At 27.3% G+C, this 19019-nt stretch overlaps 5 protein-coding genes across 5 annotated transcripts; 3 read left to right on the top strand and 2 right to left on the bottom strand.

The window, feature by feature from the left end:
• Positions 1 to 1026: 1026 nt before the first annotated feature.
• Positions 1027 to 1260, top strand: DICPUDRAFT_147908 (uncharacterized protein; the record flags this gene model as incomplete). The annotated part of the gene is made up of 1 exon (XM_003284106.1): positions 1027 to 1260. The coding sequence occupies one exon, from the start codon at positions 1027 to 1029 to the stop codon at positions 1258 to 1260; it is 234 nt and encodes a 77-aa protein (XP_003284154.1).
• Positions 1261 to 1508: 248 nt separating this feature from the next.
• On the bottom strand, positions 1509 to 7637 carry DICPUDRAFT_52722 (uncharacterized protein; the record flags this gene model as incomplete). Its single annotated transcript, XM_003284083.1, has 5 exons — positions 1509 to 5581; positions 5660 to 6142; positions 6239 to 6326; positions 6396 to 6608; positions 6696 to 7637. The coding sequence occupies 5 exons, from the start codon at positions 7635 to 7637 to the stop codon at positions 1539 to 1541; spliced, it is 5769 nt and encodes a 1922-aa protein (XP_003284131.1). The 3' UTR covers positions 1509 to 1538.
• Positions 7638 to 9388: 1751 nt separating this feature from the next.
• DICPUDRAFT_147906 (uncharacterized protein) lies at positions 9389 to 12547 on the top strand (the record flags this gene model as incomplete). Its single annotated transcript, XM_003284105.1, has 3 exons — positions 9389 to 11601; positions 11679 to 11884; positions 11967 to 12547. 3 exons carry the CDS (start codon positions 9389 to 9391, stop codon positions 12545 to 12547), a joined length of 3000 nt encoding a protein of 999 aa, XP_003284153.1.
• A 375-nt stretch (positions 12548 to 12922) lies between these two features.
• On the top strand, positions 12923 to 14053 carry DICPUDRAFT_19583 (uncharacterized protein; the record flags this gene model as incomplete). Its single annotated transcript, XM_003284104.1, has 2 exons — positions 12923 to 13071; positions 13198 to 14053. Coding segments are annotated over 2 exons (1005 nt in total), but the record flags the coding sequence as incomplete, so codon positions are not given.
• A 2433-nt stretch (positions 14054 to 16486) lies between these two features.
• Positions 16487 to 18797, bottom strand: DICPUDRAFT_147904 (uncharacterized protein; the record flags this gene model as incomplete). The annotated part of the gene is made up of 3 exons (XM_003284082.1): positions 16487 to 16518; positions 17045 to 18531; positions 18721 to 18797. The coding sequence occupies 3 exons, from the start codon at positions 18795 to 18797 to the stop codon at positions 16487 to 16489; spliced, it is 1596 nt and encodes a 531-aa protein (XP_003284130.1).
• Between the last annotated feature and the right edge of the window lie 222 nt (positions 18798 to 19019).

The following is a 19019-nucleotide window of genomic DNA, read 5'->3' as shown; positions in this document are numbered from 1 at the left end:
ATTTATATAAAATTTGTAGAAAATTATTTGTGTATCAGGTGTATTATTTTTGATTAATTAAAAAAATAAAAAAATAAAAAAATAGAAAAATAATAATTTTAGAAATCAAATCTATTATTGCTTATAAAAATTTCATTTATTATTTATATTATACATGAGATATATGATTTTATTTATAATTATTTGTTATATAATGATGAACATGAAATAAAAATTAATTAAAAATAAATAAATAAATAAATAAAATAAGAAAAGACTATGTATTGTTTGTAATATCTTTATTTAATGAAGTTATTGAAAAATAATTTTTTTTTTTTTTTTGTGTGGGGTTTTATGCATTACTTTGCATGAGTTTGGTTGTGGAGCCTATATTAATGGTAACATGGATGGCGATACCTACATAAATGTAATGGGATATGAATATATGGAAACATTAAAAGACTATGAAATTGATTTTTTTAAAGTCACTCTTTTTCAAGATAACTGCTCTGTCCATATGTCACTGCTTTTAAAAAATAATATGAAGAAAATAACATTAGAGTACAATTTATTCCACCCTCTTCACCAGATTTAAATATAATAGAAAACCTATGGTCGATCTTAAAAAAACGTTTAGTTCAACGTCGCATCGCCAAACCTCATGAACCTTTCGATGAATCAATTCATCTTATTTGGTTTAATATTGAACAATCAATTTTAAATAAATTAAAAGAATCAATTTCAACCAGAATAAATAAAATAATTTAAAATAGAGGTGAATTCACTAAATATTAATAAATTATAATAACTACAAATTTTTTTATAAAAAAATTTCAAAAAAACCTTTACTCAAAATCTTTATTCTAAAATTTTGCAACATAGAAATAATGTTAAAAAAAAAAAATAAAAAAAAAATATTATTTTTTTTTTCTTACAACCTTTAAAATATATTTTATTTAAGTATAGATTAAATGATTTTTATTTATGTTACTCCAAAAATCCAAAATTTAAACCATAAAGTTTTATTATATAAATTGCAAAATTAATATGTGTGTTGCAAAATTTATGCAACTAACTGTATATAAAGATAAATCATATATAACAACACTTAAGTGGCATGGTGATACACTACCAGATAAAAATGAATTTCCACCATTTTTGACAAATTTATATTGCACTCTTATAATATGTTACCAATTGATAAATTCTTGGTTTAAATATGAATTAGAAAATTATGAAGAGGAACCAATTTTCTCCACCCCAACAACGGGTGGATCTTAAAAGCATATGACTCACTCCGCCTTGATTTTATAGTATTGCACTGGAAATCGTCCCAATAATTTAAAAATAATCAGTCATATTATTTTCCAAATTATCTCACAAAAACTACATTCCAACAAGACAAATAATAATAAAACAAAATAAAAAAAGAGTCGTTACCTCATCAATACCAGTATTACGTATAGTTTTCAAAGAAGGAATGTATGTGTATGGGCATGAGAAAATAGTATTGGAGTGAAAGAAATAGTCTGTACTGATATTTTTTTTATTATTTTTATTTATTCGTTTAAAAGTGGTGATCTACTCATTAAACTGTAGTATGCTGCTTCTTGAGACTCCAACATTAAATTATCTCTTGATTTACTGTCTTCATCGTCGCTTTCTTTATCGCTATCACTGTCATTGTCACTCTGATCACTATTGCTTTGATTATCGGAATGATTAATTTCGCTATCAGTAAGAATAATATGGTCATTTTCGCTGTTATTATAACCTGATGCTAATAAAGAAAGGAAATTTGCCTCCTGTGGGTCCATTTGTTTTAATAAAACATTGTTGTTGTTACTACTATCAGCACTATCATAATAGCTTGGTGATGAATATGTACTTTTTTGTTGATTTTGGTTTGATAAATATGACAAAGATAGATTTAGTTGGTTACAGAGAGTTTGGAAAGATGTTAAACAGAGAATAGCAGCTGGCAAATATTGTCTGTTTGAAGGAGCATTATTTATATAACATAAGAAACCATCTTCGACTACTCTAACAAATAGCATACCAGTACGATGGATATATTCAGTATAGGGAATATCTGAATCATTAAAGAGGTATAGATCCTGTCTTCTTACTAAACTTGATGGTCTTTTTCTAATAAAATCTGGAATTAAATTGAATTTGGTAACAATGTGCTTTAAGATTTGAGGTGACATTAGTTTTGGGTAGAGTTTAACATGTGTTGGTAATGAGAAAGGACTGTAACTCTTCTCCATTGGAATTTGTATTAGAGACAAACCAAATTGCTTTGCTTTTCTGACACACGAATTAATAAAATCATCAACTACACAACCAGTACTGACTAACCAATTAAACTCGATATGATAAAACCTTGTTGGGCAAAATGTTTTATCATATTTCATAACTATCCATTCGAAACGATCAGTTTTTGATAAGTCCATTTCAATTTTAGATTCTGCAATTGAATTTGGATTTTCATAATTTTCAATTATATTACTAGTATTATTAATGTAACTACTGTATTGAGAGTTATAATTACTAATATTATTATTATTATTATTATTATTATTATTATTATTATTATTATTACTACTATTATTATTAGTGCTTGGTAAACTAAATGATGTACCACTTGTAAATAATGGATTCGATGGTGTGGCTGATGGAATGGATGAAACAATTGAATTTAAACTACCAGAGTTTGGTGAAGATTCAGCTAATGAATTTTCATTTGGTGTTAAATCTTTACTATCATCATTACTACTAATATTATTGTTATTTTCTTTTTCTTTGTTTAATGATAAATATTCTGTATTCGATTGTCTTAATGATGGATTATTTATTAAAGATGAAAGAGATGAAATTGGATGTGTGTTCATTTGTGACTTGATTGCGGACTCTTTTGCATTTGGTGTGGATGATGATGGAGTGCCACTTGTTGATGATGCCAATGGTGGTACCTGATTAGATGAAGTGAACTTACTATATTGTTTTGGTGAACTAATCGGAGATTGTTCTGGTGTATTATCTTTATTAGGTGAGCTAATAGTTGAATTTGATGTAGATTGAGATAAAGGTTGTTGAGATGAATTACTATTATATAACGAGTGTGATGATTGTTGTTGAGATTGTGGTAATGGTTGCTGTTGTTGTTGTTGTTGCTGTTGTTGTTGTTGTATTTGTGTTTGTGTTTGTAATTGATGTAATGGAAGGTTTTTAATTATTGGTGGGCTAATGAATTCATCCTCTTTTAGACGATAATAAATTTGACCATCAACAAATGCTGACTTATCAACCTGTTTAATCAATTTAGTATCCATCATCTTTTGGCAAATTGCAATACCCTCTTCTCTTGTAGTTATTTCTACGTTTTGTAGCATCCAATCTATACCCTCAGAACCTAAAAAGCATTTCTTATAACTTGTTCTTCTAATACCATATTTACGTTCAACAACTTTGATACCAATTGGATGGAGCATGTTCATTCTGTAATAGATTCCATCAATATTTGATGGGAATAATTTCTCTTTAAATAAATCAATTTGTTCTTGGCTTGGTATTTGATTGTTTTGATTTTGAGTATAATGTTGGTACTGGTGTTGATGCTGAAGTTGAACTGCACTCATAATTGATGAATCAATATTCTCAATCGATGAAAACAATACTGATTTTATATCCAATTTTTGTAATTGACTTGGCTGTAGTGTTGATACTGAACCACTCATACTTGATGCTAACGAAGAGCTACCTTGGCCCGTACTTGAACCCAATTGATTTTGTAGCGCTTGTTGGTTTCTATTAATTTGTTGTGTAATAAATTCTTTAAACTTATTAAATGCTGCTATTCTTTCCTCCTCAGTTTGTTCTGGTAAAATTGGATTTTCACCAGAGCTGGATGAATTTAATGTTGTTCCTGTATTGCTACCTGATGTTGGTAAAAGATCTGGTTGTGTTGTTGCCATGGTTGGTGAAGTAATACTATTAACCAATGAGGTTGATGATGGGAATGTTGGTAATGGTGGTGATTTTATACTTGCTAGGGCTGCATTACTATTTGCAATAATATTATTAGCACTACTTATACCACTTAAAAGATTACTGCTACTAGAGTTAATATTTCTGTGTGAATTTAGAGGTGAAGTTGGTGCCGATTGGCTACCTATTAATGTTGAAGCTGCAGCTGATAACGTTGTTGATGTGGTAGTGGTAGTGGTTGTGGTTGTAGTGGTTGTTGATGTTGCAGTAACTGTGGTGGAGGCATTTAATTGTGAAGATTCTTTATTTAATGGTAAAATAACGGGAGATAAACTTGGTGATTGAAGTGGTGAAACGACTTGGCTTGTGGAAGTCGATGGTGCAGCTGTTGGAATACTTGACGAATTGTAAGCTGTTGTAATAATATCAGTCTCAGTAGTTGAAGTTGAAATAACAGTTGATGATGGTAATGATGAAGTAGATCCATTTGTATTTAATTGTTGTGATTGTGATGTTGATTGTGGTTGTGGTTGTGGTTGTGGTTGTGGTTGTGGTTGTGGTTGTTTTTTATCGTCCTCTAATTTAACTTGTGATGATTCATCATTCTTTTCTTTTTCAGCCTTTTCTTGGTTTTGTTGTAATAATAAAGTTTGATTATTCGAATTTTCAACAGTTGGAACTATTGCATATGAAACTCTCCAGTATTTAATATTTGGTCTAAAACCTTGGATAGTACCACAAATAACATTATCAAGAATATTCCATGGATATTGTTGTAATTCGGTATGTTGGAGAGTGATGGTATTATAAAGAAAACCTTGAAGTTGAGCAGTATTCAAATAGTAATGGTACTTGATTGTTTTATTTACATTAACTCTACTCATTTCACGTTGATAACGTTTAACTTGAATACTAAAATTATTTGAATCATAAGTAATTGAATGAAAATCATGACCTAAACTAAGTTGATATGACCTTTTAAATCCCTTGGTTGTGGTTACTGCTGATGAACTACCATTGCTTGCTGTTGCTGTATTTGCTAAAATATTTGAGGGTGGAGTGGATGAAAGCTGTGGTGATGGTGGCATAGATTGACCTGAAGTTGTTGCGGTTGTTGTTGTTGTTGTGATTGGTTCTGAACTAATCATAATTAATTGATAACCTTGAGCCAATCTTTGAGAAATTAATTCTTTTAGTAAAGCTTCAATATTATTCAAGTACTCACTGTCATCCAAACCAAGTGTAAGAGTATGAACATATTCTTTATATTTGGCTTTTAAATCTTTTTGTGATGGGAAATAATCGGTTGTAATTGGAAGAGATGCGGGTTCACATAAAGATTTCCAATTAGGTAAGAATGGATTAGGATTTGTATTGGTTTTACCAAAAATATATGTGTTTGGAGAAAACCATAAATGGGACCATCTTCTTCTATTACTTGTTAAATGGAATGTTGTTGAATCATATGTAAAAGGATTAATATCTTTCTTTTTCTTTAAAATTAATTTTTGCTGTTGGGTTAAAGTTTTTCCCGGTTTTAACAATTGATTATTCGATTTTTGATCATATGAGTTGGATGGAGAGATTGTGTGGTATTTTTGTTGTTGTTGTTCTTGTTGTTGTTGGTTTTGCTGTTGATGTTGTTGATGTTGTTGATGTTGTTGATGTTGTTGATATTGAAATCCCCCACTATTGTTTCTGACTATTGGTTGGTGCTGAGTTGATGTATATTTTTTAGCAATTATAGTACGTTGACCCTCAAATGATGACGAACGTGCACCACCAATTTGGAGTGACGATCTTTTTTTATCTCTATTCGCATGATAATAATTTGCAATACCATTATTTGGAGTTGTGGAAACATTATCTTCAGTATCGCTGAAATCGCTTGGTTCTGTATCGAGGTCATCATTGCCATTATTATTCTCTATAGATGTGTCCATAATATCTGAAGTACCAACCGGCATATTAAAAATTGTATCTTCGTATGAATTCACACCCAATGAATTTGATGTATATTTATGATTAGCTTTTGGTGTGGAAAATGCCGGTAGTTTTCTTGGATCTTTTGGTACATAAAAATCATATTTTGGTGATTCGTCAACATCATAATAAAATACATTGGTTTTTTCTGGTATTTTAAATTGTGGTATAAATATCTTATTTTTTTTATCTAATGGTACAATATTATTATTACTATCTTTAATTGATACTGTTGTTGTCGTAGTAGTTACAATAGTGGTTGTAGTAGTTGTAATTTCTTTATTACTATTATTATTATTATTTGTTGTTGCTGTTGTTGTTGTATTATTTTCATCATAAAAACTTATAGCTAACCAATATGGAAAATTATATTGCTAAAAATTAAAATTTTAAATATATTAATAATTATTTTTTTTGGAAAAAACACATTATTTATTACTTACAAATTGATCGGGTAAAGCACTTGAAAATTTAAATAAAGGCACAATATGTAATGGGTGATTATTTAAACAAATTAAATCGCAACCAATACCATTATCAATCATTCTTTGTTTTGTAATTAAATTGATATCTTGATCAACTTCAAAAATACCTGTACCAGCTGAAATTACAACAATCATTTGACCAGTTCTTGTAAAATCTCTATCAATATAATGCTATTTTATAAATAGAAAATGTATTAGTGTGGGAAATAATGTATATATTTTGTTTGTTTGTTAGTTTTTTTAAATATTTGTAATTACCTTATCAAAATATGACATGCCTAAATTAATAGCCTCTAGAAAATTACCTTGTGATGCAGTTGAATTTTTACCTAATGCACTATTTCTACCATAAATATCCCAAAATACACTTGTATGATAATCATTAAATTCCTTTTTAAGAGTGACAATAATTGAGCTCCAATCAGGTCTACTCTCTTCATTAACAACAACTTTATAGAAATCCTGGTAGAGTCTACCCTGAGCATTTCTGGGTATATTTGGAAACTCGTCTAATATGTCATCGCTATCGTGAAAAGTTCTAGAGAATAAAATGATGGTTATGGTGTGGTTAACGGACAATGATTTCCAACGTTGAAATAGATTCTTTAAGAAACCATTCACAGCTTTTTCAAAATACAACTCGCCATCAGAGTTATAGTCCCACATTTCTTTGCTCATTTGGATGAACAATACAAACTTTGCTGAACGAGAACGGAAAACAAACTTTGTTGAATCATCAATTAAACCACTACTAACCTTTTGTCCATTGCATACCATCTCCTCGACCTGTGCACGAATTTGCGCGAATGATAATTTCTTGGACGCGTATACACACTCGTTTTCTAAATTTAATTTTAATCTCCACATATCACTACGACCTATATATTGATCTTTGAATGACAGTTCCACAAAATCTATTAGTGCCTTCTTCTCTGGTATAATATTTACAACCACTTCTTTTCTAGACACAAAATCGAATACATTTGCCACATATTTGCTAATACTGATCTGTAACTGTTTCTTCAATGGTGACAACTGCTTAACTCTTAAACATAGTTTTTTACTGGGATTGTTTGGTGAATATATTTCCAAAACATCATCAACCTTTAATTTAGGGAAATGCTCAGGATTAATTACTAATTCCTCTTTACTGAATTGTTGATCGTGTACCCATAAAACATAAATTCCTTTTTTATTCATTATATCTAATATTTATATAATCTATTATTCTCTGCAATCTATTATCTATTATTTATTATTATTTACTATTTAATTTATATGTATAAATATTAACAAATAAAAAACAATTAAAAAATAAAAAAAGATAAATTAATTTCCTTTTTTTTTTTTTTTTTTTTTTTTTTTTTTTTTTTTTCTTTAAAACAAAAATCGATCTTTGTTTTTAAATTATATTTATATTTAAAAACATGTAAAGTATGTACAATGAAAACTATATATTTAAATATATAATAATTTATTATTAAAATAATATAAAACGAGATAAAAAAAAAATATATAAATTAAAATGATAATGAAAAGAAAATATAAAAGAAAAATTTTTATAAATTATTTTTTTAAAAATTTTTTTTATTTTTTTTTTATTTTTTTTTATTTTTATTTTATTTTTTTTTTATTTTTTTTTAAATTGTTTCTATATTTGTTTTGGTTTATTTGAAGATGAAAACAATTCCTTAATTTTACATAATATTGATAAAATCAAAAATACTGTGAGCAGTACTCCGATAATTCTTGCATAAAATTCTGCGGTTATAGCCAGATCTTTGTGTTTTTCAAGTAATCTGTCGATATCCCTTTGTGTCTTTCCCACCTCTTTTTGCAATTCTTTTGGTAGGGTGTTGTAGGAATTTAGTACCCCTACTACTTGTTCGGCTACAATACCCAAATAGGATTTTGCATCTTTAGACAATTCATCAATATTGGCTAATGTTTTTGTTGCTGGTTCAGTAACTGATTTAAAATCAAATATACCCATTTTTTAACTTTGTGTTTGTAAAAAAGAAAAGGGATAAAATTTTATCATAAAAAAACTTTTTTAAAATACACAAATATTTAGATTTTAAAAAAAATTAAGAAAAAAAAAAAAAAAAAAAAAAAAAAAAAAAAAAACTTAAAAAAAAAAAAAACCAAATTGATTTTAAGTGAACCAAATAGATTCATTTTATAAAAATGTTTATATACTATTTTTTTTTTATTTTAAATTAATTACACAGCCGGAAAAAATAAATAAAAAATTGGGGGTGGGGTAATTCTTTTAGTTAAATCCCACACACATAAATTTATTTCAAAGCGAAATTAATAATAACTTTTAAAAATTAATTATTTTTAATTTTTAATTTAAATTAAATATTTATTTTTAATTTTTTTTTTTTTTTTTTTTTTTTATTATTAAACAGAAAATTTAGTTTTTAAAGAAATATCTTTATTTATTTATTATTTTATTTTTATATAGTTTTAATTTTCGACATTATGTCGATATAATTTTCGTATGTATAGTTAAATAAATAAAATATAATCACATAATATAGTGTTTTATAAAATCATCTTATCTCGCAATTATAAAAAAAAAATATAATAAAACTCTCAAAATAATAAAGGTGGCACAAAAACATCAAAAACCGCAATCACATCACCAAACAACATTTTCATTTAATTTGTCGAATTTTTTTAAACAAAAAAAAAATAAAAAAAATAAAAAAAATAATTTAAAAAATAAAATTTTTTTAATAATTTTTATTCATAATTTTGTTTTATTAACTAATAATTACAATAAATAAACAATAGAGATACATTATAAAATATTAAAATAATAAATTTTTTATTTTTTTATTTTAAAATATATATTAATTTAATTTTTTTAAATGAACAACAATACAATAGAATAAATATATATTATAGAATAATAGAATTGTAATAATAATAAAAAATAAAGAATGAATCATTACCCATCATATTCAAATGAAAAGTATTTCGATGATTATGATGTAAATGAAGAGAATAAGAATTTTAACAGGAATAGAGCAGACTCTTTTGTAAGAACCCAGGTTTATTCACCAATTATTGAACCGCTACACTACGACGAAAACGATTTAAATATTATAGAATTAGCAGGTAATAATTTAACAACCCACTCACAGAAATCAGCATTCGAGTCACCCTTTCCAAACCCATTAAATCATAATAATAGTAATAGTAATAATATAAAAAAAAGTCAAAGCTCAACTAGCTTCTCATCAAATAGAAATCAATCATCATATGAATATAGTAATAGTTATAGTAGTAATGGCAGTGGTGTGGGTAGTAAAATAAACATGTCACCTTCAACTTCATCAAATTCATTAAAGGGATCAAATTCATTAAAAAGAACAAATATAATTTTAAATGATATACCAGAGCATTCAGTTTTAGATACACCAACAACTAATAGAACTGCAGATATAATTTACAATCAAGTACAGCAATATAATAAAAATAATAGCATTAGTGATGCCCCACCAATAACCACTACAACTACCACTACAACCACAAAAAATGCAACAAAAAATAATAAAAGTAAATCATTAGATCAGTTACCACCAATTGAAAGTAAAATTGCAGAAAAGAAACAATCATCATTTAAAAAGAATATTGATTCGTTTTTTAATGAAATTAATGATTTGGAGATTGCTGATACAAGTAAAAAGCAAATAAAAGACACCACTGTTACAACAACGACAACCTATACACCAGGTGGCAAAGATAAACTAAGAGAGTCTAGAAGTATTAAGAAAAACCAGATCAAATCAAATCCATCAAGCAATAATCTATCATTAAACCGAAGATCATTATCGATAATGGGTAATACATTAGGTGATACAGGTCCAATTCCAAATGTAGAGCAACCATCAATGTTTTCAATTAAAGATACACACAATATATTCGACTATAAGAAACCTGTAATCTCTGCAAACACCAAAGTATTTATAACATGTCTCAAACGTGTACTTATCGATAAAGATAGAATTATGGAAAGAAATGATCAATCTCTTAGAACCGTTATTTATAAGCTATGCTTTACAATTAAAAAACTGCATCAAGACGGAATTTTAAATATTTTATTTGATGACATTCGTTTAATCACCGAAATTATCATCAGAAGTGGTTATTTTATTCAAATCTTTAGATCTTTTTTCAAATTGGTTGATGAAGTTAAAACAAGTGAAGTATTTTTCAGTTTTCTTTCAGAATGCAGACATATGGCCGAAATTATAAATCTTATTATTAAAGCAGCAGGCCATGGTAACGAAAGCCAAACTAGAAAGATGATTTACATCGAAGAGGACCACAGAAAAATTTTATTGAAACAAATTAAATATTTAATTCAAATTCTATTACAAAATGAAGAGCTTACTCACTTAGTCAAAAACATTGCAAATTTGAAGAGACAAGTCGATATCGCAAAAGAGGAACAAAGAAAGGCTTTCACCTATGACTTGAGGAAGAATCTCCATGTATATGCCCCATTCACCAACGAGGTAATTTGTGCTGCTCAGTCTATAGTGGGTGAAAAGGTTAATTTGCGTACTGTTTTTTCACACTTGAACCAAGCCATCAACTATGTTAAAAACAATAGAACATATAAAAAAGTTATCAAGGATCTTTCAGATATCATACGTAGAATTTATTCCACTGAAGAATCAAATTTAACAATAGAATTAGAAACCCAAACTCGTCAAGCTATGGATAGATTAGAAGTGATGATTATTGAAATTTGTTCATTACCACCACTCGTCGAAGTTAGAGTACAGCTTTCACTTTTAATCTCAGCATTCATGTCAGATCCAATTAATGAACGTCTAATCCATGACATTAAAGATTTATTCAATAGTATGAAGTCTGAAAAAATTGGTAAAAAAATTGATATAAATATTTTTAGGGAACTCAAACTTTTAATATTCCCATACCTTATTCATAATATTCACAAGTTTGGTTTACCAAATATCGAGGGTCAAAAAGAAAAAAAGAAAATAGAGTATAGATTAGAAAATATCAATTTAATACTAACCAAAATAGATCCAAACGATTTAAATATAAAATTAATTTCATCAGTCGAAACTGCACCATTGGTATTAAAAGGTTGCATAAAATCAATTTTATCAATCGAATTGTAAGTTTTTTATATTTTTTTTTTATTTAAAATTTCATGATATTAATAGTTTTTTTTTTTTTTTTTTATTATTTTAGAACCAATGTTCATTTTAAATTAGAGCAAGTGGCATGGCACTTTAAGAAATCATCATTCCCCAAAATTAAAGATAGTGGTTTGGTAAATATTTCAACAGGCGAAAAAGGTGTCGATATTAAATTAAAATTATCATTCTCACCAAATATACTCGAGAATAAACATTGTTTCCAAATTATAAAATCAAAATGTAAAATAAACGATATACGTAAGTTTAAAATAATTATTTTTATAAATATTTAAATGATTATATTATATTAATTATAAATTCCTTTGTTTTTATTATTCAGATATTAATATTTTGAATAGTAGCCATAATGGTTTATATAAAACAATTTATAAATTATTCAAAAAGAAAATTAAGAAATCAATCGAAGATGCGATTTCAGAAGAGTTATCAGCTAAAATTATGAATCTAGATAAATATATCTATGACTTATTCATTGCAAATGATAAACCAAAAGTAGATAAAACATCGATTAAATCAATGAATAAAGCTAAAAGAGAAAAGATTTTAGAAAGAATCGTTACAGAAATTCCAACATCAACTAAATCATCAAGAAGATTTTCAATCCTTTCATTTAACTATGGACAACCCAATTCACCATTAGCTTTTGATACTCCAAAATCAACAAGTTCTCGTAGATCTCTCGATACAGAAATCGACGAATTTATACTTAAAGAACAACAAAGAGAACGTTCAGAGGATGAAGAAAATAGACAAAAAAGAAGTTTAGGACATGAGTTTAGATATGAATTTTCACCCTCACCCTTACATGCAAATTCCCAACTAAACAATGGATCAAGTGATTCACAACTCCAAAGAAGGTTATCCCAACCTGATTTATACAACAGAAACCAAATAAATTAAATATATAGAAACAATATTAAGGTTTTGACAAACAAAAATTTAAATAAAATGAATAAAAAAAAAAATTAAAAGAAGGGCAGAAAAGAAAAAAAAATATTGGAATTTTTTTTATTTTTTTTTGAATTTTTTTTATATTTTACAAGATATTAATTTCATATTTTTTTATTTATTTTATATTGACAATGGATGAGCTACTATCATCTCTAATTAACTTTCAAGTAAATGAAAAGTTAAAAAACAGTAGTAATATTAGTGATAGGTAAGTACAATTCAATACAATACAATACAATACAATACAATACAATAAATATAATATAATAGTCGATTAATTAAAAGCATATTAATTGGTGTTTTCTCTTTTTAACTATTCATTATAGATTATTATATATAGTTTGGAATAATATATTTTTAAGAAATGAAATTCATAAACATATTTTAAAGTTTATTGAACATAATGTTGTAGAATTTGATAGATCAAGTTATGACCAGTTTAAAGATAAATCATATATAACAACACTTAATTGGTTTGGTGATACACTACCAGATAAAAATGAATTTCCACCATTTTTGAAAAATTTATATTTGTACACTTTTAATAAAATGTTAACTCCAACAACTTTACCAAATACAATTACTACACTCACATTCAGTGATAACTTTAACCAAGTAGTTCCACCCGGCACATTACCAAATAGTCTTACTACACTCACATTCGGTTATAGTTTTAACCAAGTGGTTCTACCCGACACATTACCAAATAGTCTTACAACACTCACATTTGGTAATCATTTTAACCAAGTAGTTCTACCTGGCACATTACCAAATAATCTCAAAACACTCACATTCGGTTATTATTTTAACCAAGTAGTTCCACCTGGCACATTACCAAATAGTCTCACAACACTCACATTCGGTGAGTATTTTAACCAAGTAGTTCTATCTGGAGCACTACCAAATAGTCTCACAACACTCACATTCAGTGATAACTTTAACCAAGTAGTTCCACCTGGCACATTGCCAAATAGTCTCACAACACTCATATTCGGTCGTAGTTTTAACCAAGTAGTTTCACCCAGCACGTTACCAAATAGTCTTACTACACTCACATTCGGTAATGATTTTAACCAAGTAGTTCCACCTGGCACATTACCAAATAGTCTCACAACACTCACATTCAGTTCTGAATTTAACCAAGTAATTCCACCTGGCACATTACCAAATAGTCTCACAATACTCACATTCGGTTATAGTTTTAACCAAGTAATTCCACCAGGCACATTACCAAATAGTCTCACAACACTCACATTCGGTTATCGTTTTAACCAAGTAGTTTCACCGGGCACATTACCAAATAATCTCACAACACTCACATTCGGTTATTATTTTAACCAAGTAATTCCACCGGGAACATTTCCGAATAGTCTCACAACACTCACATTCGGTTATAGTTTTAACCAAGTAGTTCCACCCGGCACATTACCAAATAGTCTCACAACACTCACATTCAGTTCTGAATTTAACCAAGAAGTTCTACCTGGCTCATTACCAAATAGTCTTACAACACTCACATTCGGTTTTGATTTTAACCAAGTAATTCCACCCGGCACATTACCAAATAATCTCACAACACTCATATTCGGTGATACTTTTAACCAAGTAATTCTACCCGGCACATTACCAAATAGTCTTACAACACTCACATTCGGTGGTTATTTTAACCAAGTAATTCTACCCGGCACATTACCAAATAATCTCACAACACTCACATTAAGGTATGGTTTTAACCAAGTAGTTCCACCCGGTTTTTTTAAAATTAATTATATATAAAGTAATCAGTTATGATTAATATTTTCCTACCAAATGGAAACTAAAATATATTATTTCTTTCCTCTTTATAAAACCTTTGTTTATTTTCTTTATCATTATTGATTAAATTGTTGCACAAATGGATATATTTTTTATTTAAATCTTTTCTAAAAATAAATCTTTAATATTTTTTCATTAGCACAAATACAAAAAAAAAATTGGGAAAAAAAAATTATAAAATTAAAAAAAGATAATTAATAACTAATAATATTTTCTTTAAATATAAAAAAAGATTATTATTATTATTATATATTGTATAAATGGACAGTAGAAAAAAAGAGATAGATAATTGCAATACAGATTTATATAATAATAATAATAATAAAGATAATATATATTTAGATAATTAATTTTCTAAAAGTATTATATATTAAGTAGAATATTTACTCGATAACTACAGTATTTGAGATTCAATCATTAGAGATAAAATAAAAAGCAGAAACTATATAATCAGACTCTTTAAAGAAGTTCAGTGTATTATCAGCAAAATCACCAAATATACAAAAGAGAATAGAGAGCTATATAGACATTTGTTTACAACATTCCCTTGCTATTGCAAAGATATTGATAATCAGTTTGGCTCTACTCCATACTGGCTTCAATTTATATTCAGTATGAACAATACACCAGCATTTATTCAATATATTCAAGTTTTCAAATTAGGACAAAAAGAAATTATAAAACAATTTAAATCTTATGTTTGTGAAAAGAAGTTATCCGAATGGCGATCGATCAACTATTATAAAATGTACTATAATATAGCAAAATCGAATAATAACATATTAAAATCCTCAATCCAAAATATACTCAAAGTATTATATTCGATTTATAAATCAAATAACAAAAGAAACCTCTATACCCCAATATACTATTATATTATTTATTTTAAAGAAAAAACAAGAGCAGAAGAAGTTATTTCAAATCGAAAATTAGATAAATGGATCTACAAAAAAGACCTAGTAACATTTGCCAATAGAGATAGCTGCATCGAATTTCAAAAAATTCTTGTAGATGCTCTTAACAAAACCTGTAATTGGGAACTATTGACTTTTCAAAGAGATGTTATTTCTACAAATAATCTGTCTTTTATTGATCATATGCATAGTAACTTTACTGATTTTTTGCTGCCTTGGTGAACATTCTTTCCCTAACTATTGAAACAATTACTAAAACAGAAGTTTTAGATTTCTTTTTCGACCCTAACAACCAAAAATTAGAAGGTTTAGAAATTATTTTTTTAGCGAAAATAAATTAATTGGCCTTATGTCAACCCTCAGGTTATCCATCATTTTGAAAGCTTATTGAAAAAAGCTTCAAAGAAATGTGTCATCCCAAAGGTTTTAAATAAAATTACCAAAAGTATAGAATTTTTAAATAATTTAGAAAGAGCATTAATGAATCCAGAAATATATTATTTTGAACAAAATGAACTCACTCCATTTAATATAAACTCATTCAACGATCATTTAAACTATGGACAAAAAAAGGAAAACAGGATTTGATTATCTCAATTTTAGAATGGATTATTTTATATTTAACAAAATCAGACATTAGTTCAATTATAAAATATACACTGACAGAATTTATTAATTCATCTCAGGTTATTTAAAGATGTTTCCAAAAATGAAATTACAAATAATGCATGGTCCGATTTAGCTATCAAAACAGTATCAAATCCTTCAAACAGCAGAAATTATACAATTAAAATAAGAAAGGAATGGGAACATTTATTATTAAAATGAGAACATACAAATATTTTATTTGAATTATCAAAGAAACACCCTAACTTGGTCAGTACTATATTTGAAGAAGTAGATAATATTAGTATTTGCTTATTATCAAAGATAGCTGATAAATCAATGGGTTTCCACCAATGCTACAGATTCATTGATTTAGTTAGAGTATCGGCTGCAAAGGGGTTCATTACCAATATTCAAAACAACTGTATTATCAAATAAATCAAATCTAATGAAAAAAGAATTAGAAAATGATTCATTATACTCTGTTAAAGAATTAAAAAAATTAGTAGAGATCTCAATAGAATTTGGTAATCAAGAATAAACACACTTTTTATTACAACATTCCAACTTTTCTTCTAATGACATCTATTTATTAAAAAATAGAGATAAAAAAAATATTTTTTAATAATGTTTATTATTCACCTTAAAATATTAAATAATAACATTAAATTAAAAAATAGTTTAGTATTTTGTAATAATATCTCGATTTTTCCTAAAACCATTCTAATCTAGATTTATATTTTGTTAATTTGCCGTGTATGTTGAAAAATTTTTTTTTTTTAAATTAATCATTTTAAAATAATTTCAACTATTTACCGTGAAAATTTAGAATATTGGAACAAAATTACTCAGTGTATTGAATGATCTAAATATATATAATAAAATAATAAAATAATATAAAATAATTGGATTTTAATTTTTAAAAATTTTGATTTTTATAGTTTATTATTTTATAAATATTGATTAAGAAAATAAACAAAGGTTTTATAAAGAGGAAAGAAATAATATATTTTAGTTTCCATTTGGTAGGAAAATATTAATCATGGTTGATAACTTTATTTTTTATTAATTTTAAATAAACCGGGTGGAACTACTTTTTTAAAACACTCACCGAATGTGAGTGTTGTAAGACTATTTGGTAATGGGCCAGGTTTAACTACTCGGTTAAAAAAACGACCAAATGTGAGTGTTGTTAGACTATTTGGTAATGAGCCAGGTAGAACTACTCGGTTAAAATAACGACCAAATGTGAGTGTTGTAAGACTATTTGGTAATGAGCCAGGTAGAACTACTTGGTTAAAATGATCATCGAATGTGAGTGTTGTGAGACTATTTGGTAATGTGCCGGGAAGAACTACTTGGTTAAAATCATGACCGAATGTGAGTGTTGTAAGACTATTTGGTAGTGTTCCAGGAAGAACTACTTGGTTAAAACAATAACTGAATGTGAGTGTTGTAAGACTATTTGGTAATGTGCCGGGTAGAATTACTTGGTTAAAACCACCACAGAATGTGAGTGTTGTGAGACTATTTGGTAATGTGCCAGGAAGAACTACTTGGTTAAAATCATGACCGAATGTGAGTGTTGTAAGACTATTTGGTAGTGTTCCAGATAGAACTACTTGGTTAAAATAATAACCGAATGTGAGTGTTGTAAGACTATTTGGTAATGAGCCGGGTGGAACTACTTGGTTAAAATCACCTAATGTGAGTGTTGTAAGACTATTTGGTAATGTGCCAGGTAGAATTACTTGGTTAAAATCATCACCGAATGTGAGTGTTGTAAGACTATTTGGTAATGTGCAGGGTTTGACTACTTGGTTAAAATACTCACCGAATGTGAGTGTTGTAAGACTATTTGGTAATGTGTAGGGTTTAACTACTTGGTTAAAATCATAACCGAATGTGAGTGTTGTGAGACTATTTGGTAATGTGCCGGGAAGAATTACTTGGTTAAAACTATAACCGAATGTGAGTTTTGTGAGACTATTTGGTAATGTACCACGTAGAACCACTTGGTTAAAATAAAAACCGAATGTGAGTGTTGTGAGACTATTTGGTAAAGTGCCGGGTGGAACTACTTGGTTAAAATCACCACCGAATGTGAGTGTTGTGAGACTATTTGGTAATGTGCCGGGTGGAACTACTTGGTTAAAACCATAACCGAATGTGAGTGTTGTGAGATTATTTGATAATGTGCCAGGTAGAACTACTTGGTTAAAATAACCACCGAATGTGAGTGTTGTAAGATTATTTGGTAATGTGTAGGGTTTAACTACTTGGTTAAAATAACGACCGAATGTGAGTGTTGTGAGACTATTTGGTAATGTGCCGGGTGGAACTACTTGGTTAAAATCATCACCAAATGTGAGTGTAGTAATTGTATTTGGTAATGTTGTTGGAGTTAACATTTTATTAAAAGTGCACAAATATAAATCTGTCAAAAATGGTGGAAATTCATTTTTATCTGGTAGTGTATCACCATGCCATTCAAGTGATGTTATATATGATTTATCTTTTAACTGGTCATAACTTGATCTATCAAATTCTACAACATTATGTTCAATAAACTTTAAAATATGTTTATGAATTTCATTTCTTAAAAATAAATTATTCCAAACTATATATAATAATCTATAATGAATAGTTAAAAAGAGAAAACACCAATTAATATGCTTTTAATTAATCGACTATTATATTATATTTATTATATTGTATTGTATTGTATTGTATTGTATTGTATTGTATTGTATTGTATTGTATTGTATTGTATTGTATTGTACTTACCTATCACTAATATTACTACTGTTTTTTAACTCTTCATTTACTTGAAAGTTAATTAGAGATGATAGCAGCCCATCCATTGTCAATATAAAATAAATAAAAAAATAAAAAAATATGAAATTAATATCTTGTAAAATATAAAAAAATCTCAAAAAAAAAAATTTAATATTATGGAAATTTTTATATAAAAAATAAAAATAAAAAATAAAATGTAAATATAATTAAAAAAAATTTTAAATATTTTGCTTTATTTTTTATAATTTAAGGATTTCATCTTTAAATAAATCACCATAATATGCCAC

The sequence above is a fragment of the Dictyostelium purpureum genome, assembly GCF_000190715.1.
Source record: "Dictyostelium purpureum unplaced genomic scaffold DICPUscaffold_19, whole genome shotgun sequence".
Taxonomy (NCBI): domain Eukaryota; phylum Evosea; class Eumycetozoa; order Dictyosteliales; family Dictyosteliaceae; genus Dictyostelium; species Dictyostelium purpureum.
The sequence above is the reverse complement of the archived record's forward strand: the minus strand, read 5'-3'. Positions and strand labels throughout refer to the sequence as shown.